General features: G+C 43.0%; 2 protein-coding genes across 6 annotated transcripts in view; one reads left to right on the top strand and one right to left on the bottom strand.

Moving 5' to 3' along the window:
- Window positions 1-897: 897 nt before the first annotated feature.
- LOC116739566 (60S ribosomal protein L9-like) lies at window positions 898-1506 on the bottom strand. Its single transcript, XM_032603968.1, is given in 2 exon segments — window positions 898-987; window positions 990-1506. Coding segments are annotated over 2 exon segments (579 nt in total). The 5' UTR covers window positions 1479-1506.
- A 5483-nt stretch (window positions 1507-6989) lies between these two features.
- Window positions 6990-26625, top strand: part of EIF2AK1 (eukaryotic translation initiation factor 2 alpha kinase 1) — a 31372-nt gene continuing 11736 nt past the window's right edge. Inside the window, exons 1-11 of one of the 5 annotated variants that reach the window (XM_032603951.1) lie at window positions 6990-7189; window positions 14093-14251; window positions 17452-17585; window positions 18747-18784; window positions 19534-19633; window positions 20220-20300; window positions 21419-21518; window positions 22055-22112; window positions 22441-22768; window positions 23978-24089; window positions 24976-25095. In XM_032603951.1, coding sequence (XP_032459842.1) covers window positions 7072-7189; window positions 14093-14251; window positions 17452-17585; window positions 18747-18784; window positions 19534-19633; window positions 20220-20300; window positions 21419-21518; window positions 22055-22112; window positions 22441-22768; window positions 23978-24089; window positions 24976-25095 — 1348 coding nt within the window. In that variant the 5' untranslated portion in view covers window positions 6990-7071. Of the gene's footprint in view, window positions 7260-14092; window positions 14252-17451; window positions 17586-18746; window positions 18785-19533; window positions 19634-20219; window positions 20301-21418; window positions 21519-22051; window positions 22113-22440; window positions 22769-23977; window positions 24090-24975; window positions 25096-26625 lie in introns of all 5 variants that reach the window. The other 4 variants (XM_032603950.1, XM_032603952.1, XM_032603954.1 and 1 more) reach the window with 4 other exon arrangements.

Here is a 26625-nt window from a genome sequence, read left to right as displayed (position 1 = left end):
AATTAGGTTGAAAGACTAGTGACTATTTCTTTTTCCTATCTTTTTTTTTCTTTTTATGTTCCAAATAGGTTTTATTTTTTCTTGCTTATTCCTTGAATAAACCTTACTTTGAAGGACAGCCCACAGATTTTTCTGATAGGCTAGACACATAGTATGTAAGAGAAATCAAACTTGAATGTTATGTTTTGCCCGAGAAATCATAAGGTTGGAGTTTCTATCAAGGAAGAGGTTTACAGGCAATCCTATTGAGTTAAGATAGTCTAGTATGGTAGTGTATCTGAAGCATGACACATGGGATGAAGAGATTATGGAAGGGTTATAAGTTTTTTTTTTAGATATCAAGGCCTAGGACATAGGAGTAAATGGCTGAAATTAGGGTAAAACTGAGAGAACCTTGGGCCACAGGAACTATGTTTATCACGAATATAAATTAACTCCATCTTCTAATTTTCCTAAGTCTTACTAAGACTGTATCACTTCTCAGCTGCTTTTTCACACAAAGTTACTGTGACTCAGGCACTTGCCTCACAAATATTCAAATTCGTGCCTCTGCAAAATTACAGATACCTTCAGGACATCTCTCAAAGTTCTTCATCCAATAATGAACAACCACAGTGTTGCCTGTCACCAGTACCCATGTTCCTCTTGCCTGAAATACCCTTGCTATTCCTTCAAGCCACTTCTTCCATTAAGTCTTTCTAAAAAAAAAAAAACACTCATTCCTTCTGTTATTGTTCTTACCACACTCGAATTTATTTAACTGCTTACTGGCCAAATAGTTGGAAAGGATAATCAGTTTAAGAAAAATTGCCCAAGTCAAAAGAGATTGTATTCATTTAAAAAATATCACATATGAGTCTGGCCTCTTGCAGTTTCTGTAGCTGGATCACTCAGAACTTATTCATCAACCTGTTGAACTGTTCTTTTTTCAGAAACATAGATACCATCCAAAAATGTTCTGATATCCTTGTTTTTAACTGTTGTGGCTTTTGCTGAATCAAGGCAGCTGAATTTGACACAAGTTCAATGTCGTTTCCTTCAAGAATCAACTCATCTTTCCGGGCATGAGATACTGAACAAGCAACACCTGGCCTCATCCGAACCCTGCAGATGTATTTTTCACTCCCAAAATCTTGGATTTCTACAAGAGAACCATTTTCCTGAATAACAACATGGATGGGTAAATGAGCATACGCAGAACTCGTCTTGTAACTGAAGCCCAGTGTAACACCCTTGATCACGTTCTGTACATGACTACAGATAGTACGAACAGTCACCAGTTCCTTTCTATTCTCCCACCATGTGTCAACCCGGAGCCTCTTCTTTTTCTTTCCAAGGAGACCGAGTTCTCCACTGATGTGATTGAAGTCCCTCTGCTGGGTGCCTCTGGGGCCCTTCACAATAACTGTGCGTCCCTTCAGAGTAATGTCGACATTTTCTGGAATGTCGACCGTCTGATTGCTGAGAATGGTCTTCATTCTCGCCTCGAAATAGATGCGGCAAAGAGTAGTGACTCTATTTCTAGAGGTACATGGCGTGATGTGGCAAAAGAGATACAGAAAATATCACCACTGGATACTCTTAATCAAACGCTTATAAGAAGCAAGGATCTGGGTGACCTTGTATATGATACCTTAAAACATTTTGTTAAATTAACAAGTATAATGAGATTGACTGGTGACTCCTAATGTCACTGGACAAAGGGGAAAGAAAAGGATGAGCTTTTACAGATTTGATTTTAACTGACGTGGAAGCTCTGTGTCTGCCTTGAAAGAAGAGATCCTTGGGACTTCCCAAGGATCCAGTCGTCCAGTGGTTAAGACTCCGTGCTTCCAGTGCAGGGGGCATGGGTTCGATACCTGGGCGGGGAAGTAAGATCCTACATCTTATTTACCTGAATGGTTTATCATGAACTGGGTGTTCTTTGACCGAACAAGCCATAAAGTTGGGCATGTGCAGAAGCACTGCATCACCAAATGGAAGTGAAATCATGCCCAGGCAGACCCTGAAGGCACACATAATTTACATGAAGAAGTGGCTCAAATGTTCACGGTTCCCACTCCTGCTACAATACCCTCTTTCTCCACGCCTACGAGTATGGCCTTATGGAGAGTTGCCTATGATCAGAGCATATACAAAGGAAGGGAAGACTTGGGCCTGGTTTCCAGATGTTTCTGCAGAGTATGCAGGCACCACCCACAAGTGGGCAGCTGTAGCACCATGGCCCCTCTCTGGGACATCCCTGAAGGACATGGTGAAGGGAAATCCTCCCACAGAGCAGAACTTTGAGCAATGTATCTGGTATTCATTTTGCTTGTGAGGAGAAGTGGCCAGATGTGATTATACACCGATTCATGGGATGTGGCCAATGGTTTGGTTGTACGGTCAGGGACTTGGAAGGAATGCAAGTCTATAATTGATGACAGGGAAGTCTGGGGAAGAGATATGTGGATACACGTCCCTGGATGGGTGACAAAGGTGAAGATATTTTCGTCCCAAGTGAATACTCAGCAAAGGATTTTTTTTTTTAAATAAGGCCGCACTGTGTGGCATGTGGGATCTTAGTTCTCTGACCAGGGATTGAACCCTCGCCCCCTGCAGTGGAAGAGTGGTGTCCTAACCACTGGACCTCCAGGGAAGTCCCTCAGCAAAGGATTTTAATAATCAAGTCAATAAGATGAACCATTCTGTGGATACCAGTCAGCCTTTTCCCCCAGTTGCCCCTGTAATCACCCAATGGGCAAAGTGACCATGGTGGCAGGAATGGAGGTTATGGGTGGGCTCAGCAACATGGGCTTCCACTCACCAAGACTACAGCCACTGCTGAGGGCCCAATCAGCCATCAGCCGGGACCAACACTGAACCCCCAATATGGCACCATTCCCTCGGGGTAATCAGCCAGCTACCTGGTGGCAGGTTGATTATATTAGACCACTTCCATCATGGAAGGGGCAGTATTTTGTTCTTACTGGACTAGACACTTACTGTGGGTAGAGATTTGCCTTCCCTGCATGCAATTATTCTGCCAAAACGACCATCTGGACTTACAGAATGCTTTATCCACTGAAATGGTATTCTACACAGCTTCTGATCAAGGAACTCACTTTCCAGCAAGTGAAGTGTAGCAGTGGATCTATGCTCATGAAATTCTCTGGTCTTACCATGTCCCCTACCTTCCTGAAGCAGCCGGCTTGTCAGAACAGTGAAATGGCCTTTAAAAATGTTGTTTTATTTTATCGAAGTATAGTTGATTTACAGTGTGTGTTAATTTCTGCTGTACAGCAAAGTGATTCAGTTACACATATATGATATATGTGAGTTAATATTTGTATATATATGAGTTAATATTTGTATATATATATGAGTTAATATTTGTAAAAGCACATAGAACTGTGTGCATGAGGCTGACACAGTTCTCAGTAAACATTATTATGCATATAAAATAAGGCTTCTGCAACTTTCACTGTGTTTTAATTAATTAATTAATTAATTTTTGGCCACACTGCATGACTTGCAGGATCTTAGTTCCCTGACCAGGGATTGAACCCATGCCCTTGGCAGTGAAATCGCAGAGTCCTAACCACTGGACCGCCAAGGAATTCCCCACTGTGTTGTTTTAAATGTCCATGATAAGACAAGTATATCTAGTTGATTCATTCTAGCTTTTCTATAATATTTATTTGCATATGTTTATTTCCCTACTGATGGCTATTAGGCTATTTTTGTATTTGTTTTTACAAACAATGTTGCAATAAGTATCTTTATACACATATCCTTAGGCACAGATAGGGGTGTCTAAAGGGAACCAAGAGGGGAATTATTATCTTTAGAATATATTTTAAAATTTATTTATTATTTATTTGGCTGTGCCGGGTCTTAGTTGCGGCACGTGGGATCGAGTTCCCCAACCAGGGATCGAACCCGGGCCCCCTGCATTGGGAGCGTGGAGTCTTAGCCAGGGAAGTCCCCAAGAGGGGAATTAACTACTGGATATTGGGTATGCACCATTTCAGCTTCACTCAATATCCCTAAATAACTCTTTAGCGATGTATGATGGTTCCTTTTCTCCGTATCCTCATCAACTCTCGGTATCAAAAACTCCAATTTTTGCAAATGATAGTTTGAAATGATATTTCATTGTTTAACTTACACTTACCTGTAACTAGTGAAATGTTTGTATCTTTTCCTATGTTTATTGGCCATTAGGGGTTCCTTTTTGGTTACCTGTATGTTTAATATTGCATCTTTATATGTATCATGTTTCTATTTATTATTTATTTAATTTTTTTTTTTGCGTTACGCGGACCTCTCACTGTTGTGGCCTCTCCCGTTGCGGAGCACAGGCTCCAGACGCGCAGGCTCAGCGGCCATGGCTCACGGGCCCAGCCGCTCCGCGGCATGTGGTATCCTCCCGGGCCGGGGCATGAACCCGTGTCCCCTGCATCGGCAGGCGGACTCCCAACTACTGCGCCACCAGGGAAGCCCTATTTATTTTTTTATTAATTTGTAGGCAGCCTGGATATATTCTGGATATGGAATAAAAGTTGACTCTCAGGTTTCAGGCTTGGACAAGTGGGTGGATTGTGTGCTAATTTAAATGGATGGAGAAGGGTAGTAGAAAAGAAGTTTTAGGAGGAATATCAAGAGTTCACGTTCGGACAAATTTGAGATGCTTTTAAGCCATCCAAGAGAACAAGTCTGTGTTGCAGAGATACATTTGGGAGTTGTCAGGTTATAGATGGTATGTAAAGTGATAGCGGTGCACGTGGTTATCTCCTGACAGAATTTGGAGTGACATGACAAGAGCCCTACAGAATTACACATTTGGAGAAGGAGGATCCAGAAGGGGATATTGAGATGAAGGGCCAGTAAAATAGAGAAAAACTAAAATTGTGTGATATTATGGAAGCCAAGAGAGGAACGTGCTTTTTTTCTTCCAATTTTTGCCTACATGTGGTTTCCTTGCAGGGATGTACCCTAATTGCTCTTCTATTTGGAATTTGGATTATTTCAGTGCTTTTTAAATTATAAATTACACTTTGATGGACATTCTTGTATTTATCTTTTTTAACCACTCTATTTCCTTTGGATATACACCTATATATATAGGTGGAAGAGTATGCTTATTTAAAGCTTTTAACTATAAATTGCAGGTCATCTTCTAGAAAGATTTCTTTCATTCTATTCTGACCAGAAAGAGTTTGTTTTTTTTTTTCCTCCATCCTGGTGGTGGTGGAAAAGTGGTGAGAACCAGATAATGCATACCAATATTTTTAATGGTTGCAAAGTGTGCCATTGTATTGATATTTGTAATTTATTTAACCAGTTATATTGCCTGTTTGGGGTATTATAATTAGTGTTGCAATTAATAACTTTTTAAGCTAAATCTTTTTAAAAAAAATAATTAATTAATTAATTTTTGGCTGTGTTGGGTCTTCGTTGCGGTGTGCGGGCTTCTCATTGTGGTGGCTTCTCCTGCTGCGGAGCACGGCCTCTAGGCACGCTGGCTTCAGCAGTTGTGGCACTTGGGCTCAGTAGTCGTGGCGCACGGGTTTAGTTGTTCTGTGGCATGTGGGATCTTCCCAGACCAGGGCTCGAACCCATGTCCCCTGCATTGGCAGATGGACTTTTAACCACTGCACCACCAGGGGAGTCCCATCAAATAAAATTCTTTTTTTTTTTTTTTAATAAAATTCTTTAAAAAAATATTTATTCATTTATTTTTGGGTGCGTTGGGTCTTCGTTGCTGCGCGTGGGCTTTCTCTAGTTGCGGTGAGCAGGGGCCACTCCTCACTGTGGTGCACGGGCTTTTCATTGCAGTGGCCTCTCTTGTTGTGGAGCACGGGCTCTAGGTGCACGGGCTTCAGTAGTTGTGGCACATGGGCTCAGTAGTTGCTGCTTGCAGGCTCTAGAGTGCAGGCTCAGTAGTTGTGGCACACAGGCTTAGATGCTCCGCAGCATGGGGGATCCTCCCAGACCACGGCTCGAACCCGTGTCCCCTGCATTGGCAGGCAGACTCTCAACCACTGTGCCACCAGAGAAGTTCAAATAAAATTCTTAAACAATACCATTTTTGCACATCGCACTGTGGCTGAGGCCCCAAATCTGAAAGGCTTTTTTTTTTTTTGGCCGAGCCACGTTGCTTGCGGGAGCTTAGTTTCCCAACCAGGGATGGAATTTAGGCCAGGGCAGTGAAAGCGCCAAGTCCTAACCACTGGACCGCCAGGGAACTCCCCCAAACGCTTTTTATTCCAGCTATGTTATCTGATCTGCGATCTAAGAATCAACTTCCAACAGCATTGTGTCAGCGACCAAGTCTTCAGAGACATCGCCAGAGGGCAAAGAGGATTTTTGCAGCCAATGGCTTCAAACCACCGTTGGGTCCAGTGTGGCCATGGGATCACTTCGAAAAGCCTGTCTCAGGTTTGTGAAAGTCGTCTCAAAACCAGCGGAATTTTTATTAGGCTGATTCACTCTGGAATCTATTTGGCATTTCCCGTTTTGCTGTGGCCTAACGGTTCACCAAAATACGTTCAGTTCTCCTTGAGACGAGTCTTGCAGATGCTTTTGATTTTTAAAAAAAAAATAAATGACAAATGAACAGTCACCGCTGTATCCGCAAAAAGTAAACATTTGGATCAGCGTCCCTGCAGACATCCGATTCTTACACTAGCACCCGAGTCTTGGCGTGAGAAGTGAGAGCGCTGACTCGTCGGGTGTTCAGGTCTCGAGGATAGTGGGGCTTAACCGCAGGGAGTAAAGGCCGGGGTTGACCCCACGTGGGGGCCACCCAATTCCTCCCGCAACGCCGCGCCAGCCGCCGCCAGCAGAGAAGCCCACCACGCGCCAGCACCTGGCGTGCGCCGACACTGGACCAGCAGCCCTCCTCGAAGGGGAAGGGGCGGGGCGGTGGCATGCGGCAGGGTCCGCCCCCTCAAGCGCCCGGGGGGCGGGCAGGTCTTCCGCCTTCCGAGGGGCTACTTCCGGATCCGGTGGCGGCAGCTGGGAGTAAATAGGGAGGCGGTGCTTGGGTGGCGGGAGGGCTAGCTTGCAGCCCGCGCGCGGCGGGCGATGCTGGGGGGTATCTTGGGGGCCCGAGAGCGCGAGGCGGAGGGCGACGCGGCAGGGGCTGTGCCTGCGCCGCCTGCCATCGACTTCCCGGCCGAGGGCTCGGACCCCAAGTATGATGGTGAGGGACCCGGAATGCGGCGGCGGCGGCCCTCCCCGCCCCCGTCCACCTTCATTCCCGGGGCGGGCAGGTAGCTGCGAGGTTCGGCCCAGGACCTGGACAAATTCGTCTGGATCCGGGCTTGAACCGGGACCCAGCGGTGCCGTATGGGGGCGGCGGGCGGGCCGTCTGGGTTAGGTGAACTCGTGTTGAAACAGGTGTCTGCAGCTCGGTCGATCGTTTACATTTCTGTATTTCCTCTGTGGACTCGGGGCTGCGGACGTGCTGGACTGTTTTCCAGCACCTGAGCCCCGGGGTGTTGTCGGGCGATGAGCTTGAACTTTGTAAACTACTGGAATGGAACTCTGCAGACCCTATGCGCAGAACAGTTTGGGTTAAGAGTTTTAATTTGTAGCGTCTCTTGTCTTTTGCTTCACTAATCGCGTAGCTAAAGACTTCTCATAGTGAGGCAGTATGGACATCATCCTCTTCGGTTAAAAAAAAAAACGCCCGAGTTTTCTTGAGGCTTTTGGTTTCTAGGAGATAGGGCTAAGTCGGCAAAGTCAGTCAAGTTATTCATAAAACGAGAGGTACTTACAGCATTGAGTCTAACGAGTTCAGAGTATCTAATGTTTTAATGAAAGTGCAATTGGCTCTTTAGCTGCAACCAGTTGTTTTGGCAAAAAGAAATTTTTTTTTTAATTGAACATGAGCGTGATTTGGAGAACTTTTCCAGACTTGCAGTTGGTATCAGAAGGGAGGGAGGTTTCATGTGGACAGTCTACCCTGTAACATTTGTAGTTGGCTAAGCCCTTGCAGACATCAACATAAGAATTGGGAGTGAGCATTACAGCATATAATTATGAGCAGAACTAAGATTAAATAGGGGCCAAAATCGAGAGAGTCTGGTATGTAACGTCTGCTCAGTTTAGATATTGGACAACTAAAAATAGGGGAGTGGGGAAAGCATGTATTTAAAAAGTAAATATATTGATGGTGGTAGTATAGGTATCGATATTCTGTAACCCAGTAGCAACAAATATCCCAAGTTCTCAGAATGTGGTCGTTTTTTTTTTTGCTTAGTGGATGAACACTTAAAAAAAATTGAATTATAGTTAATTTACAATGTTGTGTTAGTTTCAGGTGTATAGCAAAGTGGTTCAGTTATACATATATATTCTTTTTCAGTTTCTTTTCTATTATAGGTTATTACAAGATGTTGAGTATAGTTCCCTGTGCTATACAGTAGGTCCTTGTTGTTTACCTATTTTATATATAGTAGTGTGTATGGACTTTAATTAATTAATTTTTTGGGTGCGTCGGGTCTTAGTTGCGGCATATGGGATCTTCTTGTTGCGGCACGTGGGCTTCTCTCTAGTTGTGGCGTGTGGGTTTTTTCTCTCCAGTTGTAGCACACAGGCTCCAGGGTTCCGTGGGCTCTAGTTGAGGCACGCGGGCTTAGTTACCCTGCGGCACGTGGGATCTTAGTTCCCTGTCCGAGGATTGAACCCACGTTCCTTGCATTGTAAGGTGGATTCTTTACCACTGGACCACCAGGGAAGTCCCTGTATGGCCACTTTTAAAATAAAATTGTGCCATAAAAAATGAATACATTGGTTCAAGGAGGTTTTTACTATGTGGTAGTTCGAATAGAATGATTACAGAGAATACACGTTAAGTTGAAGGATGAAACAAATATTAACATGTTGTAGGGATTTAAAGGTGCAAGCCGAGTCGAAAAGGTCTTAATTTATTCCTTAAATTCTTTGATTTTCATCCTTATTACTACCTACAATTCTTGATCTTAAAGAGAAACAAAAACAGACTGTGAGGGCAATTTAAGTAGGCCCTTAGCACAGGACAGTTGTAAGCTAACTACTTTTTAATGGGCAAACTGATTTTTTCCGCGTGTCATGTTATAGCAGCTCAATGATGCGTAAAGCATTATGTCATAGAAGTCCCAGCGGTAAACAGGCAAGTCTGTCTGTTCTGTAACATTGTGATAAGGTTTTCTGCAAACCGAAGATTATTCTTGAAGGGAGGAGTGATCGTCGATAAGCTTCTAAAAATTTCCTCCTCTGGTTACTAATAATACTGCTGCATTTACGTATTGCCTTTTCTTCCAAAGAAGCCCAGAGTGTCCAAACATACTTTATCTTTTTATATGAAAAGTTAGGTCTGTGAGAAATGTAGTTTCATTTCTAGACTTCAAACAGTAGGTAGACGATTTCTCGACTGTCGTCTGTATTGATGTGAGGAGGTCACTCTGCCCGCCAATGGTAGTGTCAGAAAAGTTGCAACCTAGATGTAAGTAACACCTGTGTTCTTAGCAACTCATCCTGTAGGGAGTCTCCTGGAGCCAACATCAGCCTTTGATCAGAGTTTCTGCATGTTTTTTTTTCCTGTGGAACAGCACAGCGTTAGAAGGAGGGCCGACAGTAAGCCCATTGTCAGACTCATTCATTTGCCTTCTTTCATCTGACACAAATGTTTTTACCTCAGATTAATTCTACAGGTTCTTTAATTTAATAATGGACCATTTGGATCATACTTCCCTCAGGAGGTTGAATCAGTTCATCCCTTTCCTGTTTGTTTTACTCCCCTCCTTCTTGGCAGAATTCTAGAACTCTAATGCACATCGGGTTTAGATACCATTTCCTACTCTTTAATAAGAGAACTTGACCTCACCTTTCCTTTTAGCCACTTAACCTCTTCCTTTTCTCTTGACCAGAACTGTGAAATGGGAAGCTTTTAGCCTCAGCCTTCATTTCCTTTCAGTTTTACTCCTTCCTGCATTTGGGTGTCTGTCCTTTGGTCTTTTTAAAGTTGTCATTTTCTTGATTTGTTAGGTTCAGTTGACTCCACTGAGCAACCATTCTTTTTTGTTTTTTATTAAAAAGTAGATTTTCTCATTGTAGAAAATAGGAGAGTATAAAAATAGGAAAGTGGGGCTTCCCTGGTGGCGCAGTGGTTGAGAGTCCGCCTGCCAGTGCAGGGGACACGGGTTCGTGCCCCGGTCCGGGAGGATCCCGCATGCCGCGGAGCGGCTGGGCCCGTGAGCCATGGCCGCTGAGCCTGAACGTCGGGAGCCTGTGCTCGGCGGCGGGAGAGGCCACAACAGTGAGAGGCCCGCGTACAGAAAAAAAAAAAAAAAAATAGGAAAGTGTAGGGTTTCCCTGGTGGCGCAGTGGTTGAGAGTCCCCCTGCCGATGCAGGGGACACGGGTTCGTGCCCCGGCCCGGGAAGATCCCACGTGCCGCGGAGCGGCTGGGCCCGTGAGCCATGGCCGCTGAGCCTGCGCGTCCGGAGCCTGTGCTCCGCAACGGGAGAGGCCACAACAGTGAGAGGCCCGCGTACCGCAAAAAAAAAAAAAAAAAAAAAAAAAGGAAAGTGTAGAAGCAGAAAACCCTCCCAAAAAAATCTCACCACTGTTGACAATTCAGTACTTAAAAATTTTTTTCACGTTACAGAGTATGTTAAAAATGTGGAAAAGCATGAAGCAGAAAATTAGGAAAACCATAATCTCATTGCCCAGAGATTACTGTTTGTCATTTAAATATACAAACATTGCATTTTGGCTTAGCTAGAGACAATTTTTTGGGTGAATTTTGCACTTAAAACTGTTTGTCAAAGAAAGGTATTCTGAATGGATTCAAGATTTCTGTCTGATTTCGTCGTCCAGATAAGATAAAAATTTAGAGAAGTCATGTGCAAAATTTAAAGGCATAAAGGAAGAAGAGGGGAAAGTGTATATATTCACATCTCTGAGGAGAACTCACTGCTAATAATTTGGTGTATTCATTTGCAAATATTTCCTGAGAGTTGCTGTATGCCAGGTAGATGCCTAGATATTAAGGATCAAAAAGGCAGACTAGGGCTTCCCTGGTGGCGCAGTGGTTGGGAGTCCGCCTGCCGGTGCAGGGGACGCCCCGTCTGGGAAGATCCCACATGCCGCGGAGCGGCTGGGCCCGTGAGCCATGGCTGCTGAGCCTGCGCGTCCGGAGCCTGTGCTCTGCAACGGGAGAGGCCACAACAGTGAGAGGCCCACGTACCACATAAAAAAAAAAAAAAAAAAAAAAAAAAAGGCAGACTATAAAACAGCTGCTCACTGTAATTTCTTTTTGTAGCCTCTTTCATTGAAAACACAGGGGGCAGAGATTTCGGTCTGTTTCCATTCTTTTTGTGTGTGTGTACATTTATATAGATATAGAATAAATATATTTTAAAATCGTGATTGTAAAAGTTTTATGTTGCTTTTTATTTTTTTATTTTTATTTTTTGGCCATGCCTTGCGGCTTGTGGGATCTTAGTTCCCTGACCAGGGGTTGAACCCAGGCCCCGGTAGTGAAAGCTCAGAGTCCTAACCACTGGACCACCAGTGGTTACCTTATGTTGCTTTTTAAATGTGAACTTCTATTAGCATTTTCTTGTGACAAATTAGTCTTTAAGAACGTTACTTTAAGACCATCACATTCTGTACCATCATTTATTTAATCTTCGCTGTATTGGTGGAAAACAGATTTATCTTTTTTTTTACCATTAGAAATAATGATGGGTTTGACATGTGTATACATAAATCTTTGTTAATATCTGATTATTTCTTTAGAATAGACCCACAGAAGTAGGATTTGTTGGGTCAAAGAAAAATATTAAAAACAGTTTTGATATGTTTTGCTAAAATGATAACCAGAAAAGTTGCATTGGTTTGTATGAAGCTCTCTCCCTCAGCTTCATTAGTGTTACTGTCTATGGCCTGCTTCTTTGACTTGATACAGGATTATTTATGATTATCTTTCTATACACCATCATTTATAACAGCTACATAGTATTCTATTATATGTGTATAACTTGTTTAACAAATTTTTAATACTTTGTTATCCTGAACACCTTGTACATGTATATTTGTTGTGCTTTGTTTAATTATTTCCTTGGTTTACATTTCCAAAAGTAGAGTTTTGCACACGTGAAATTCTACAGTGTATTGTCAAAGGTTGCAAACACCCCCTTGTGTTTGAAAGTGTCTAGTTTTCTGTGCCCTTAACAATACCAAGGAGTCCAGGCTTTAAATAGTTACCAGTCTGATGGCAAACTCTTGTACTGTGGTTATTTTACTATGTATGTCATTACCCACTAGTTTTGTTAAGCCTATTTGAATTTTAACTGTGCTTCATTTTCTTACTAGCTTGTAAGAGTGCTATATAAATTTTATTCCCGTTTTCTTGTCATGTACAGTAAAGGTATCTGTACTGTATCTGATTTTGTGATTCATATTTTAACTTTAAGATGTCTTTACATAGAGAAGTTTTTACATGGCCACGTTTTCCATTCTTTTTCTTTCTCATATTCAGGCAATAAGTATTCATTTAAAATGAATAGCACATCTCCATTTATGCAGGTCTTTTTTGGGCCACCTACAGGTCGGAGAGGTGAATTGGTGAATGAGGTCTCGATTTGAAAACCTCTCTCTTCCAGGACCTTTAGTAGTTGATAGAGAAGCGTGGAATAAAATGTTTGGACTGGGGCTGATTTGAGAAGGTGTAAGATACCTGGGCTCTGTCTCCACAGGGCATTTCCAGCTGGGTCAGCGGCTCCTGAGTTTGAGCTCATCTTTCCTCCAACAGCCCCTCTTACCAGTTTTCACTCTTGTTAACCTCTCCTTCCTCTCATTCCTAGTGTTTTAAATCCTGACCCATCCATTTCTTTCTTGGTATCTCTGGGACCTGTCCTTTCCTCCACGTTTCTGTCACTTACCTGCTTTATAGGCTCACCCTGACTTCTTGTTGACTCTTTTTTTTTTAAATTTATTTTATTTTATTTTTTAAGTTCATTTTTGGCTGTGTTGGGTCTTCATTGCTGCGCGCAGGCTTTCTCTCGTTGCGGCGAGAGGGGGCTACTCTTCGTTGCCGTGCGCGGGCTTCTCATTGCTGTGGCTTCTCTTGTTGCGGAGCATGGGCTCTAGGTTCGCGGGCTCTAGAGCACAGGCTCAGTAGTTGTGGCGCGTGGGCTCAGTAGTTGTGGCGCGTGGGCTCAGTAGTTGTGGCTCACGGGCTCCAGAGCGCAGGCTCAGTAGTTGTGGCGCACGGACTTAGTTGCTCCGCGGCATGTGGGATCTTCCCGGACCGGGGATCGAACCTGTGTGCTCTGCATTGGCAGGCTGATTCTTAACCACTGTGCCACCAGGGAAGCCCCTTCTTGTTGACTCTTGCATGTCTCCTTCCAGGCTACCTATCACGTGTCCAGAACAGTTTCCTCAAACATGTTTCCTGCATTGGGTTTTTGGCCTGTTAAATAACGTATTAAACAGTGCGTGAGAACTTAACGACTGTCAGCTTTAAGTGCCAACTCAGCTGTCCGCTTGGTCTTGTTCAGTGGAAAGAGGATGGACTTGGGAGTCAGTCTGATCTGCCTGCTAACTTGTTCCTTAACCTCTCAATGAGATCAGTGTCTGCATCTGTAAAATGGGAATGGTAACATAGGGCGTTTCGGGAGGATTCGATGAAATTGTGCATATAAAACACCTGGTCCATAGTGTGTAGCTCAGAGTAAAGATTCTGTTCTTCCTCCCTTTCCCTTTCTTTGCTGCCAAACTTCTTTCTCTCTGCTTCTCGAAGGAAGGAAGCCATCCTGTTCCTGCTTCCTTGCTTGTTTGCTGGAATATTTATTTGTTTCTACCTTTGTACACATCATCCCTAACCAGCACTTCCTCCCTTCCCGAACTGGCATCTCTCTGCTAGTCCTTCCAGAATTCAACTCAAAACTCAATTCCAGAATGTCTGTCTTGATTAACCCCACTCACCGTAACTACTGTTTTGCTTTTTATTTCCTTAAATTTAAATAATGTGTTTTCCTAGTTAGAATATGCTGTTTTGTCATTATGAGATATGTTTACCATTCTTAAAATTTTTTTCCTTTTTTAATTTGCAGAATCTGATGTTCCCGCAGAACTCCAGGTGCTGAAAGGACCCCTACAGCAGCCGACCTTCCCTTTTTCAGTTGCAAACCAGCTGTTGCTGGTTTCTCTGCTGGAACACTTGAGCCATGTGCACGAACCAAACCTGCTTCATTCAAGACAGGTGTTTAAATGTTAGTAAGAATACATTAACCTTGCTAAATAAAACTTGTAAAGTTACTCTGTTGTTTAATGCTGTCAGAGAAGCAGCTGGTATATAAAAATTTGAAATAAGCCTTAGTAGTACATCCTGTAAATTTATTTTATGTTTTCCTTTGGGTAATTCCTTATGAATATCCTCCCTGGGGACCCTGCAAAAGATTAATCACCACAAAATTGTGTGTATTTAAAAGGTAGTTCTTTTTGATTTATAAGTGATAATTCATGCAATTTTCGAAGATCTATTACGGTTTAGTTGGTGAACAGGTACATGAAAATCCCAGGTATTGATTCGGAACTTGTTTTTGCCCAGAGCCCTGAACGGTTGTGTTTTGTGTCGTTGAAGGAAACGGTTTTCCTCTACACATTGAATACTTCCGACACCAAATGTGTGGGGCTTTCCTCCCACCCGGACCAGTTCTTCTGACGCCAGCTGGGTGTCTTACAATTCACTTCCGACACTGTCTCCCTGGAGTTGGTGTCAGATCTGGCGTGTTAAGGGCTCAGTCCTACAAGACTGTCCTCATTTCAGATGCCAGTCGAAAGTAGGAGGTCCCTAGGTTCTCAGGTTACCCACACTTGTGTCTGACTTGGCTCCAAATTGGGGGTTCCCAGTGCCCCTCCTCAGGTTTGATAATTTGCTATAACAGCTCACAGTACTCAGGCAGACACTTACTTTTTAAAAAAAATTAATTAATTTATTTATTTTGGCTGTGTTGGGTCTTCGTTGCTGTGCGTGGGCTTTCTCTAGTTGTGGCAAGCCGGGGCTACTCTTCATTGCGGTGTGCGGGCTTCTCATTACGGTGGTTTCTCTTGTTGTGGAGCACAGGCAGTAGGCACGCGGGCTTCAGTAGTTGTGGCTTGTGGGCTCTAGAGCGCAGGCTCAGTAGCTGTGGTGCACGGGCTTAGTTGCTCCGCGACATGTGGGATCTTCCCGGACCAGGGCTCGAACCTGTGTCCCCTTCATTGGCAGGCGGATTCTCAACCACTGCGCCACCAGGGAAGCCCGAGACACTTACTTATGCTTACCAGTTTATTATAATAAAGGATATGATAAAGGATGCAGAGGCACACAGGGTGAGGTCCTGAGGGTCCAGAGTGCTCTACCTTCTGTCCCCACAGAGTTTGGGTTCCCCACCCTCCTGGCAAGTGGATGTGTCCACCCACCCAGTCCTTTAGGGATTTTTTATTGAGGCTTCATCACGTTGGTATGCTTGATTATTAACTCAGTCTCCAGCCCTTCTCCCCTCCCTGGAAGATGGGGGCGTGAAGTGGAAAGTTCTCAGCTTCTAATCAAGGCTTGGTCTTTCTGGGGACCAGCCCCCATCCTGAAGTGACCTAGGGGCTCCAGCCACCAGTCATCTCATTAGCATACAAAAAGACTCATCGCTGGAGACTCCAAGGCTCTGAGAAGCTCTTGTGTCAGGAACTGAGGTCAGAGACCAAATATTAAGACAAAAGATGCTCCTAATACCCCCATCACTCAGAAGATGATAAGAGTTTTATAACTGTGGAGCTGTGTGTCAGTAGCCCGAGACAACGATCAAAATAATCACAGTGGTTGAAAATGTTTATTCCTGCCATCGGTTACTTGTCTGAGGACCAAGCACAGAAATGAGTAGAATTACAGATTATGGCATTTCTGGTTCAGCTTCATAGACTGAACTCTTGAGGAGCCCACACCACAGATTCTAAGTGTCTTTTCTCCCAAAAGTCTTCCCAAGTCTTGTTTGGTGTTAGAAAGCCTTAAATTTACAGATATTTTTATGTGATCTTAGAAGAACATAATGTTTTTAGTTAAAGGTAATTATTTTGATAAGCTTCATGGGATATAAGAAATGGTAAAAATTGTTATTTGTCCAGTATACACTTATTTTCTTGAATATGTGTTGGGGGGGGTAGGTCGTACAAAAGGGGGTGTTCTGTAGGTTCCAAACCCGGGGATTATTTTCTGGTATAGAGAAGCAGATTATAATGCTTTTTTTTAAATAAATTTATTTATTTATTTTTGGCTGCGTTGTGTCTTTGTTGCTGCATGTGGGCTTTCTCTAGTTGCGGCGAGTAGGGGCTACTCTTCCTTGCGGTGCGCGGGCTTCTCACTGCACTGGCTTCTCTTGTTGCAGAGCACAAGCTCTAGGTGTGCTGGCTTCCGTAGCTGCGGCTCACGGGCTTAGTTGCTCCGTGGCATGTGGGACCTTCCCGGACCAGGGATTGAACCCATGTCCCCTGCATTGGCAGGCGGATTCTTAACCACTGCGCCACCAGGGAAGTCCTATAATGCTTTTAATATAGTATCTCGCTGCTGATTAAAGCAAAGCTGTGAATCTTGCTGGTTTTAAGATGTTTTAAAATTCCTTATATACAGCCTTTTTAAAGCCTGAACTTTAATAAAAAGTTGATTATTTTTTAAAGAGAAATGAGAGTGTTAATATCATTATTACCTTTTACGTACTGTTTCCCTCTTCTGACTGTGAATTTTGGTTTCCTTTCTTCCTTCGTGTCATGGTGTTCAAAATAAAGGATATTTAAGTAAATGTTTTTCATGTGGTTTAGTTAGTTGACAATCTAAATGGAGAGTTTTTCACATAGAATTTTCTCTATAGTACCTGTATTCCTTGAACGAGTAAAAACCAAGCACTACCGTAGAAACTTCTTTTTCTGAGCAGCCTCGTCTTGTGACTCAAGACTTGACTTCCCCCCCGGGTATTTGGTCTGTACACACATCTCAGATGTGCTCTTTGTGTGTTGGTTAAGGATATTCCGTAATTGAAAACAGCAGTTCGTATTCACTTTTGTTGTCAGTTCTAATCATTTGTTTCCACTCCTGCCTTTTAAATTTTTATTTATTTATATATTCTACCCCTCGCCCTCCTTTTTTTTTTTTTCTTGCCTTTTTTAAAAACAGAACTTAGTACTTTACTGACTGACCAAGCACGGTAAACAAATGACTGTAGAATGTAGAGTGTCAGGTAAGAAATAACAGATGAGCCCCTGATCGAGTGTAACCAATCATTCCATCTCTTCAGAGAATCAGCCCCCAAGCTGTAATGCGTGCGTAAACATAACTTTTTTCTTATAGAGGCTATTATTATGACTCTTTATTTTCTGTGTTTTCTTGAAAATTGTCATCTCATTGATGGCCTTTCTAATAATTGTTTTCCATATTTTTTTATAGTACTTTGTCAGACCTTTATCAAAATGGGGCTGCTGTCATCCTTCGCGTGTAGTGGTGAGTTTAGCTCCTTGAGGCTACATCACAGCAGAGCTATTATGCACTTAATGAGGTCAGCTAAGGAGAGAGTTCGTCAGGTAAGCACTAAGAAATATACTTGGAGTGTGATAAAAACATTTTCATTTCAAGAGAACTGTATTTTAAAGCATTCTGAAATCCTGATTATAACATAGGTTTATTCAACATTATATGTTTATCGAATGGCTGCTATGTGTTAGGCTCTCTTGTAGGAGCTGGGGTTCAGGCAGTGAGCAAAATAAAAGTCCCTGCCCTGGGGCGGGGGTGGTGGTGGGATGAATTGGGAGATTGGGATTGACATATCTACACTAATAGGTATAAAATAGATAACTAATGAGAACCTGCTGTATTAAAAAAAAAAGTCCCTGCTCTCAGGGAGCCGATGTTCTGACAAGCGGGCAGTAAACAGGAGAAAAAGAAAAATACATGGGGTGTTAGGTGGTGGTAAGTGTTAAGGAGAAACATAAAGCAGTGAAGGGCATTAGAAAATGTTGGGAGGGGCCGTGTGGTGTGGCAGGTAGGACCTCGCTGAGACAGGAGCAAGGAGCTGAGGTTGAGGAATGAATCACGCAGAGGGAAAGCATTCCAGGCAGAGGAACAGCTGTGTGCTGCCCTGTTTGTGAGGCTGACAGGCAGCCAGTGGCAGAGGTGGAGTAAGCAAGGGGGGAGAGGCAGGGCCGAGGGGCAGATGGAGATGGATCTGGAGACCGTTTTAATGTCTTTGGTTTTCACTCAGTAAAATGAGAAGTGTCGCAGGGTTCTGAGCACAGGAGTGACATAATCTGACTTTAACAGGTTCTCCCCAGCTGCTGTGTTGAGAATACACAGAGGAGGGGACTGAGGGCAGAAGCAGGGAGACACATGCAGTCATACAGGCACAAGGTGCTGGGGGCTTGGAACGGTGACGCAGGAGCAGTGGTCAGTTTCTGCTTTTATGTGAAGGGGAAGCTGGCGTTGTTTGCCGGTGGCGCTCCTTGGTAAATCTCAGCTTTGTCCTTGGATGGCAAGAATATAGCTTTTTCACGGGTGATCTTTTAGTTAAGAGAAAAATGTCTTCAATTGCAAACTCTTAAGTAATATTGAAAAAGCCATTGGGTGGGTGTGTTTTTTTTTTTAATATTCTTTTGAGCATCTATACTAGTCTTAACATTGAGTTTTGATAGATTCCTTATTCCATGAAATTTTCAAAATGTTTTTTAAAAATAACTTTTTGATTTTAGGGTCCTTGTGAGGATAATTCTCATATCCAGAAGATCAGGTATGTGTTGAATACTTTTTTGACTATGCAAGGGGTAAACTGATCCAAAAGAAATCGGGATTAAGGATTAATCCTGAATTAATCAGAAATTAGTAGTGGGATTAAAAATAACGTAGTTAGGGTAGTTTATGAAAATTAAAAACATTGTAAGATTAAAAACTTTAAGATTTGCTAAAAATTTTGTAAGATTTCTCATTCTCTCTTTGACCACCCTTCCCCCGCAATTCCATGTGGATTCCATAAGCCCCACCCTTAATTCAGAGCACTGACATCCAGTCCCTGTCAGGGGAGCACCACTGAATTTCGGCTGTATGTAGGAAACGCTCGTTTAAAATCTGTAACTGGTCTGAATCATTAAGAAATTTAAGTAAGCTTATCACTGAGCTTAGCTACTTAACTCCTGCCTGTTAGTCGTCCTTAGGATTCCTGTTAAAACAATAATAATAAATAATAATATTAACTTAATAATTATTAAAACAATAATTTCGAATTGGAATACTGATTACTGGTAAAATACTTAAAATTAATGATCCCCTTGATATCTCTATTACGCTATTGATTAGCTTATTATCAAATGTTTTCTTCATAGAGAATGAAAACTTTCATTTTAGCTCATCCTTTCCAAATTATCACAGTTTAGTGATAAACGAGGTTTGCCAGGCTAGTAATACAGTGAACATGGTCTGTCTTAGAACATTTTGGTTCTCTCATGTTTGGGGATTGATTGATTGATTGTGTTTAACTTTCAGATCAAGGGAAGTAGGCTTTGAAGCACAAACTTCACGTTACTTGAATGAATTTGAAGAGCTTGCCATCTTAGGAAAAGGTGGATATGGAAGAGTATACAAGGTGGTTTCCCACATATTTGTTTTGACCCCCTACTCTAAACAATGTGTTTGCAGAGGTTGTTTTCATTATTATTATTTAACGTGCTCAAAGGAAAATTCTTAGAAATCGTGTATGTTTACTTTTTATTTAGATTTGTCATTTACAGGGATGTGGGCAGGTTTTAATGTTTTCCTAACCACGTTGGTGATTTAGGTGGATTCTGGAAACTTTGAGGTTTTGTTCTGTAGCTAATTTCTATTAAAAAATGTATTACTTGAAAAAGTTTTGCTGCTGTGTTTGGCACATAGCCTTTTTGCTAACATTCCCATTCTTCAGACCTAGAGGTTCTAGGAGTTGGACTCTCAGTACAGTTGGAAAAACTATTAGTCTAGTTGACTACGGCTGACTTCTCTGAACATAGTAAAGGGGATGCATAAAGCGTGGAGTCCAAACCACTGAACCGCCAGGGAATTCCCCAGGACGTGTGTCTTTAGCTTAATTTTATCTCTTTGGCTACTTTGGATTATCTAAGGTCAGGTTAAAAGAACTTTCTTTATTCAGTTGGATTTAATGGTACAATATACTTTGTCTTTTCCTCTACTTTTAGGTCAGGAATAAATTAGATGGTCAGTACTATGCAATTAAAAAAATCCTGATTAAGGGTGCAACTAAAACAGATTGCATGAAGGTATGATTTAAAACATTTACTTATTTTGCATAATTGAGTATTCAGGTCCTTTTGAAAGAGTCTGTGTGTGTGTGTGTGTTTGTGTGTTTGGGAAATACTTGGTGATATGGATTGCAGTTTACTAGGAATGGGTTACCATAAAATAAACGTCAAGATTAAATTTTTATTTGACTTAAATTTTTTTTTTTTTTTTTCTTTTTTTTTTTTTTTGTGGTACGCGGGCCTCTCACTGTTGTGGCCTCTCCCGTTGTGGAGCACAGGCTCCGGACGCGCAGGCTCAGCGGCCATGGCTCACGGGCACAGCCGCTCCGCGGCATGTGGGATCCTCCCGGACCGGGGCACGAACCCGTGTCCCCTGCACCGGCAGGCGGACTCTCAACCACTGCGCCACCAGGGAAGCCCTGACTTAAATTTTTTATAGGCACTTTAGGTTGACCACATTTCAGGGTCATTGCTAGGGAAATGAATCCTTTAAGTAAACTATTCGTATACAATATATAACAAGCTTTTTATGAAAAACACGGGCGCTCAATTCAGGTCCAAGTCTTCTCCCTGACATGCTGTGTGGTCCCAGGCAAACGACCTAGTCCTCTAAGCCACTTCTGTCTCCTGCCCTTGAAAATAGTGGTGACAAGAATGGTTTTATTTACCTTGGAGGTCTGGACTTACTTGTAAGAATGAAATGAGGGAATGATTATATATGAGCTATGAAAAGTGTAAAGTGCTATATGCATGTCAGTTATTTAGTTGCTATAACAACTGTAGGGCTTGCCTGGTGGCGCAGTGATTGAGAGTCCGCCTGCCGATGCAGGGGACACGGGTTCGTGCCCCGGTCTGGGAAGATCCCACATGCCGCTGAGCGGCTAGGCCCGTGAGCCATGGCTGCTGAGCCTGCGCGTCCGGAGCCTGTGCTCCGCAATGGGAGAGGCCACAACAGTGAGAGGCCCGCGTACCACAAAACAACAACAACAACAACTGCATTTGTCTCTCACAAAAGTATTCCCATTATTTTAACACAGTCTAGATTCCTCGTACAGAGGGAACAAGTATTATTTAATACCATGAACATTTAACAAATTTGTCAGTAAAAACCAGCTCTACGTATGTTTCTTCTTCAGGTACTGCGGGAAGTTAAGGTGCTGGCTGGTCTTCAGCATCCTAATATTGTAGGCTATCACACTGCCTGGATAGAACATGTTCACATGGCCCAAAGGCAAGGTGAGCGGTTTTAGATGAAACAGTTGAAGGGTTGGTAAATTTCAGCCCGTGGGTGACATCAGGCCTACGTCTGTTTTTGTGCACCCCACAAGCTGAGAATTTTTTTTTTAAAGAGTTAAATCAAAGGAAGAATTATTTTGTAAAGATTATATGAAATTCAAATTTCAGTGTCAGTAAAGTTTATTAGAACACAGGCTCGTTCGCATGTGTTATCTTTGGCTGCTTTTGCGCTACGAAAGCAGAGTTGAGTAGTGGCAGCAGAGTCCCCTAGGGCCCACAAAACCTGAAATATTTACTGTCAGGTCCTGTACGGAAGGTTCGATGAGCCCTCGCATAGTTGAACAGCTCTGTTTTTTTTTTTTTCTAAAATCTGCTGGTCATTTGAATAAGCTTGGTGTATTTGCATTTTGCCAGGAGGTCGTGACATTTTTAACTTCTTGTCTCATTTGGTCTTACTTATGTATTTTAGCTCTGCCTTTGACTATAAATTAGAAAACTGGGCTGCTTGAAGATTTCCTTTTGTTTCTGTTCAGCAGATAGAATTTCTATTCAGTTGCCGTCTCTGGAAGTGATCTCTGACCAGGAGGACCCCAGGTACGTGGGCTGCCGTGTCTTTTCACACCCTAGACGTTACCTCCAGTCACCTGCCTTGGGTCGCCTTTGCCTTTTACACCTAGGAGCTCAGGAGTGTTTTAGACTTTCTTTTTGCTTATTTTCATTACAAAATGTTAAGTTATTTTCTTCCTCCTCTCAGGTATTTCCCGTCAGTATTTTTAAGTAAATGCTGCTGCTGGACAGATTGGTTGTCTCTTTTGTCAGGAGTTTACCAGTCAGATTCATACAGGCTTGAAGGAACAGTTGAGGTACACTGGATCTTTTTTTACATTGGTTTTTATCTTTACTGTATTTTTTTGGCCTCCAGAGATCAGTGTGGTGTTAAAAGTGATGAAAGTAACAGCCCATCCATTATCTTCGCCGAATTCACCCCAGAAGAAGAAAAATCCTTGGGAGAATCTGGCGTTGAAAATCAGAATAATAGATTGGTGAACTACAGCGCCAGTGTGGTCACAAGAGATGCCGGTGAATTTGAACCGTCCCTTGAGCCCCAAGGAAAAGGTGTGGCTGACGAGTCTTCCAGATCGATCGTTGGGCATCGGCAGCCACTTCAGCATGATTCAGACCTGGAAGAGAATTTCGCATCCACTGAGGAATCTTCTGAAGAAAACTTAAACTTGTTGGGGCAGACGGAGGTAGATGAGTTTCCCAGAACCTGCGCATTTGCTGTGTCCCTGTAATAACGGCGTGGAGGACGGTGATTAGACGCGGCCGGCCCTGCCCCGCAGGCGGCTTCCCTCCTCAGCTCCCCGTCCCTGTCTCTGCTCTTGCTCTTCTGCCCTCGTGCTGCCTCCTGATGCGTGGCCCGGGTATTTGGTCCTCCCTCCTTCTCTTAGTAAACTCCTCCTGGTCCTTTTCTGACCTCCCTGACTGGGGCATCTCATAGGTACACCCTGGAGCAGGAAGCATCACACACGTTCTGTTTCTGTGGTTGGTTAGCACCATGCTATCAAAATATATTTATGCAGAAAGGTTTTCTGTATTTTGGAACGTGACTTTAGAACGTGTTATTAGAACACAGAATAGCTGTCTGAATAGGTGGATCACCAGGTCAGTTTTCAGTGTCCTAATTACAGTAATTACAGTAATTACAGTAGGATTACACTGATGTGCTGGTGTTCTCTCCCTTACTGAGTGTTAGTATTTAAACTTGAACGTTAACAGGGTCTGCGCATAACCTGTCGTGTTGGGATCACAAAACTGTATATACCATCTGTACACTCACACGTAGAATTAATTCTGGCTGTCCAGGAATATGGGGTTCTGTATTTTTCTGAAACACAAAAAACTTTGAGTAGGTTCCCTAAATATAAAGGAGTTGAGTTTGAGGGACTTTTCATCAGAATCATTTCATTGCTCTGTAATACATTTGGGAAAATTTCCTGAATGGGCTACAGTGAGCTTAATTTTTGCTTACTTTTTTCTTGGACAAATTATTAGTTATGTGAAGCCAGATAAAGTGTGTGCACACCCTGGGGTATCCGTAGAGTAGTAGAATACCATACAGCCAGCCTGATGCTGTATCTTCAGCTTTAAAAACTGTTTATCTTGAGAGCAGACTAAACAGTTTCGGGCCCACGGACCCTGTCACGTTCAAGAGCTTCTTCCATTTAATACCTGCCTAACCCCAGCCGGGCCTGCCTCTGCCCACTTGCGTCATGACGCGTTGTGTTAAGTATTGCTTTATTCCTCTGTCTCCTTCACTAGACTTCGGGCTTCTCGGGCAGGCTTGTGTCTGTAGTCTCTGTCCACAGCACGTAGCCTGGTGCTCGGCCTAGGGTAGGCAGGGGAGCATTTGTCCGCTAAGTGGTGCAGATGGGAGCCAGTGGTGTGTCGCCCCCTAGGTGCAGTACCACCTGATGCTTCACATCCAGATGCAGCTGTGTGAGCTCTCGCTGTGGGACTGGATCAGAGAGAGGAACCAGCAGGGCCGGGAGAGCATGGATGAATCCGCATGTAAGTACCGTGTGGGTGTTCAAGGGCTGGGCTGGCAACTACAGACAGGCCTGCCGCCTTCTGCCTGCAGGTGCTTTAGATTGGGGGGAAAAATCACATTTTTAAAATATAAGTAGGTGTTTGGAAGTTAATATTTTCTGTTATAGATACATAGTTTGTTGCTATTGAAGAGTACTATGCTAGAATTTAGTCTAATGATTTCAGGTAGAAAAGTCTTTTAAAAAATTTTTAAGGGAAAATTTAAATATTTGTTTTACTTTTTTAAACTGAAAATGTGATACTTTGGGACTTCCCTGGCAGTCCAGTGGTTAAGACTCTGCGCTTCCACTGCAGGGGGCACGGGTTCGATCCCTAGTCGGGGAACTAAGATCCTGCATGCCGTGCGGTGTGGCCAAGAAAAAAAGAAAAGACTGAAAATGGCGATATTTCTATAAAAAGAAACCCTTATAGAAGGGCATGTGGTCCAAAGTTTGTCTCCCTCAAGATCCATATCCCCCCGCTCCCTTGCAGTTATACAATAGCCTCTAGAAGTACTCTGTTAGGTTAATAGTTGTAGAGGATTATAATACTGGTTCTCAACTTAACACTGCCCATAGAAGTCACCTGGGGAACTTTTAAAAAGATGTTGTCAATAAAAAAAAGCAACTTTTACAGTGGAAGAAACGTGACAAACGCCCCCTCAGCAAGTAATCAAGGTCAGCATCAACAGCGATAACTCATGTTGATAATATGTGCCCTTGATAAGAGGCTGTGAGAAGGGCACGGTATCTCTGTGCTTTTCCTCCCCAAAACCCATAACCCCAGTCTAATCATGAGAAAAACAGACAAATCCCAACTGAGGGACATTCTACAAAACACCTGACCAGTACTTCTCAAAACTGTCAAGGTCATCATAAACAAGAAAAGTCTGAGAAACTGTCACAGACCAGAGGACCCTCAAGAGGCATGACAAGTCAGTGTAATGTGGTATCCTGGATGGAATCCTGGAACAGAAAAAGGACATTAGGTAAAAACTAGGGACGTCTGAATAGCCTGTGGACTCGTATTGGGATCGGTGCATTGTGACATGTACCAGACCTGATGTAAGGTGTTGGTGACAGGGAAACTGGGTGTGGGGTGAGTGGGAACTGTCTTCTCAGGTTTTCTGTAAATCTAAGACTGTTTTTAACAATGAAATCTTTTAAGAAAAAGGGTGTTGTCTGGGACCACACCAGTAATTTTTATATAATTGGTCTTGGATAGGGCTTGGCCTTTGTTATTTTTTTGTGAAAGTTCTCTTGTTGATTCTAATGTGCAGCCAGAGTTGAAGTTCACTGCGGTAGATGATCACAACAGGGGATGCGAGTGACCTGATTTTAAGTAAAGGCTCAACTAAATATCAGTCATTAATCATTTGCTGTTCACTCCTAGTGACACTATAACCCTTTATTTGGCCTAAAACACAGGTCAGTTGGCCTCCTCAGAATCTTAGACTAGCTTCCCATGGAGACGGAGACATAACGTCTCTCTCCAGGAGCTCCTCAGTGCCCCTCTGTTTGCCATGAAATTAGAACATGCCAGACTTTGTTCAGTTCAGTCATGGTAAGTGGTGCGTGGGGTATTTTTAGGGCCCAGTAAAACTGGATTCTTGACCTGCTGCATGCAAATTCTAGTGCTCTGTGCCCATCTTTGTGGAAGGAGAATCGTTCATTCCAGCCCCGTGTTCAGTTGATCTTGAAGCTTACGTTGGGAAAGTGAGTCCTTAACGAAGTGTGGGGTGAGAACTCTAATCTATACCATCCAGTACGATAAACCCGTCAAAACAGTGAAGGCAAGAGATGGATCATACTGCTAGCAGGATGTATATTTTTCTCTTAAAAAATATTTTAAAATAAAAAGTTTTATCTTTGTAGCATTCCAGCCCTGTGTGTCCAGCTTTACATCAGTCTCCTTTTTTACGTGAATCATTCCCAACACTCCCATGAGCGGCACACCTGGGTTTGAGTCCTGGCTCTGGTACTCACCAGCTAGAAGGTTTTGGGCAAGTCAGTTAACAGTTTTGTCTCTGTCCTCACCTGTAAAATGTGGATCATCCCCATTTTATGGGGTTATTGTGAGGATTAAAGCAGTGCCTGCAAAGGATATAGCACTGAGTGGAAACTGTGACCACTGGTGCAAGTCTGTGTATAATTACTGAATCCTCCAACAGTTGCCTACCGTTTGGATGTGTTAGGTGAGTTAAAAGGAAAACCGAATTAAAGACAGACCAAAGCAAGGTAGTTATTCTGAATAGTTGGGAAAGTCAGAAAGCCCTTCTTGCATTTCTTCCCAGACAGGTTGGTCACTTCAGGGGCGGGGGGTGCGGGGGGGGGGTCATACTAGAGGTACTTGTAGTGGAACCATTGTTTTTATTTTATTTTTTAAGTTTTTATTTACTTTCTGGCCGTGCCACGAGATTTGCAGGATCTTAAGTTCCCTGACCCCGGTAGTGAAAGCACAGAGTCCTAACTACTGGACCACCAGGGAATTCCCTGGAACCATTGTTTTTACACACACA

The sequence above is a fragment of the Phocoena sinus genome, chromosome 15, assembly GCF_008692025.1.
Source record: "Phocoena sinus isolate mPhoSin1 chromosome 15, mPhoSin1.pri, whole genome shotgun sequence".
In the NCBI taxonomy this organism is placed as follows: domain Eukaryota; kingdom Metazoa; phylum Chordata; class Mammalia; order Artiodactyla; family Phocoenidae; genus Phocoena; species Phocoena sinus.
The sequence above is the reverse complement of the archived record's forward strand: the minus strand, read 5'-3'. Positions and strand labels throughout refer to the sequence as shown.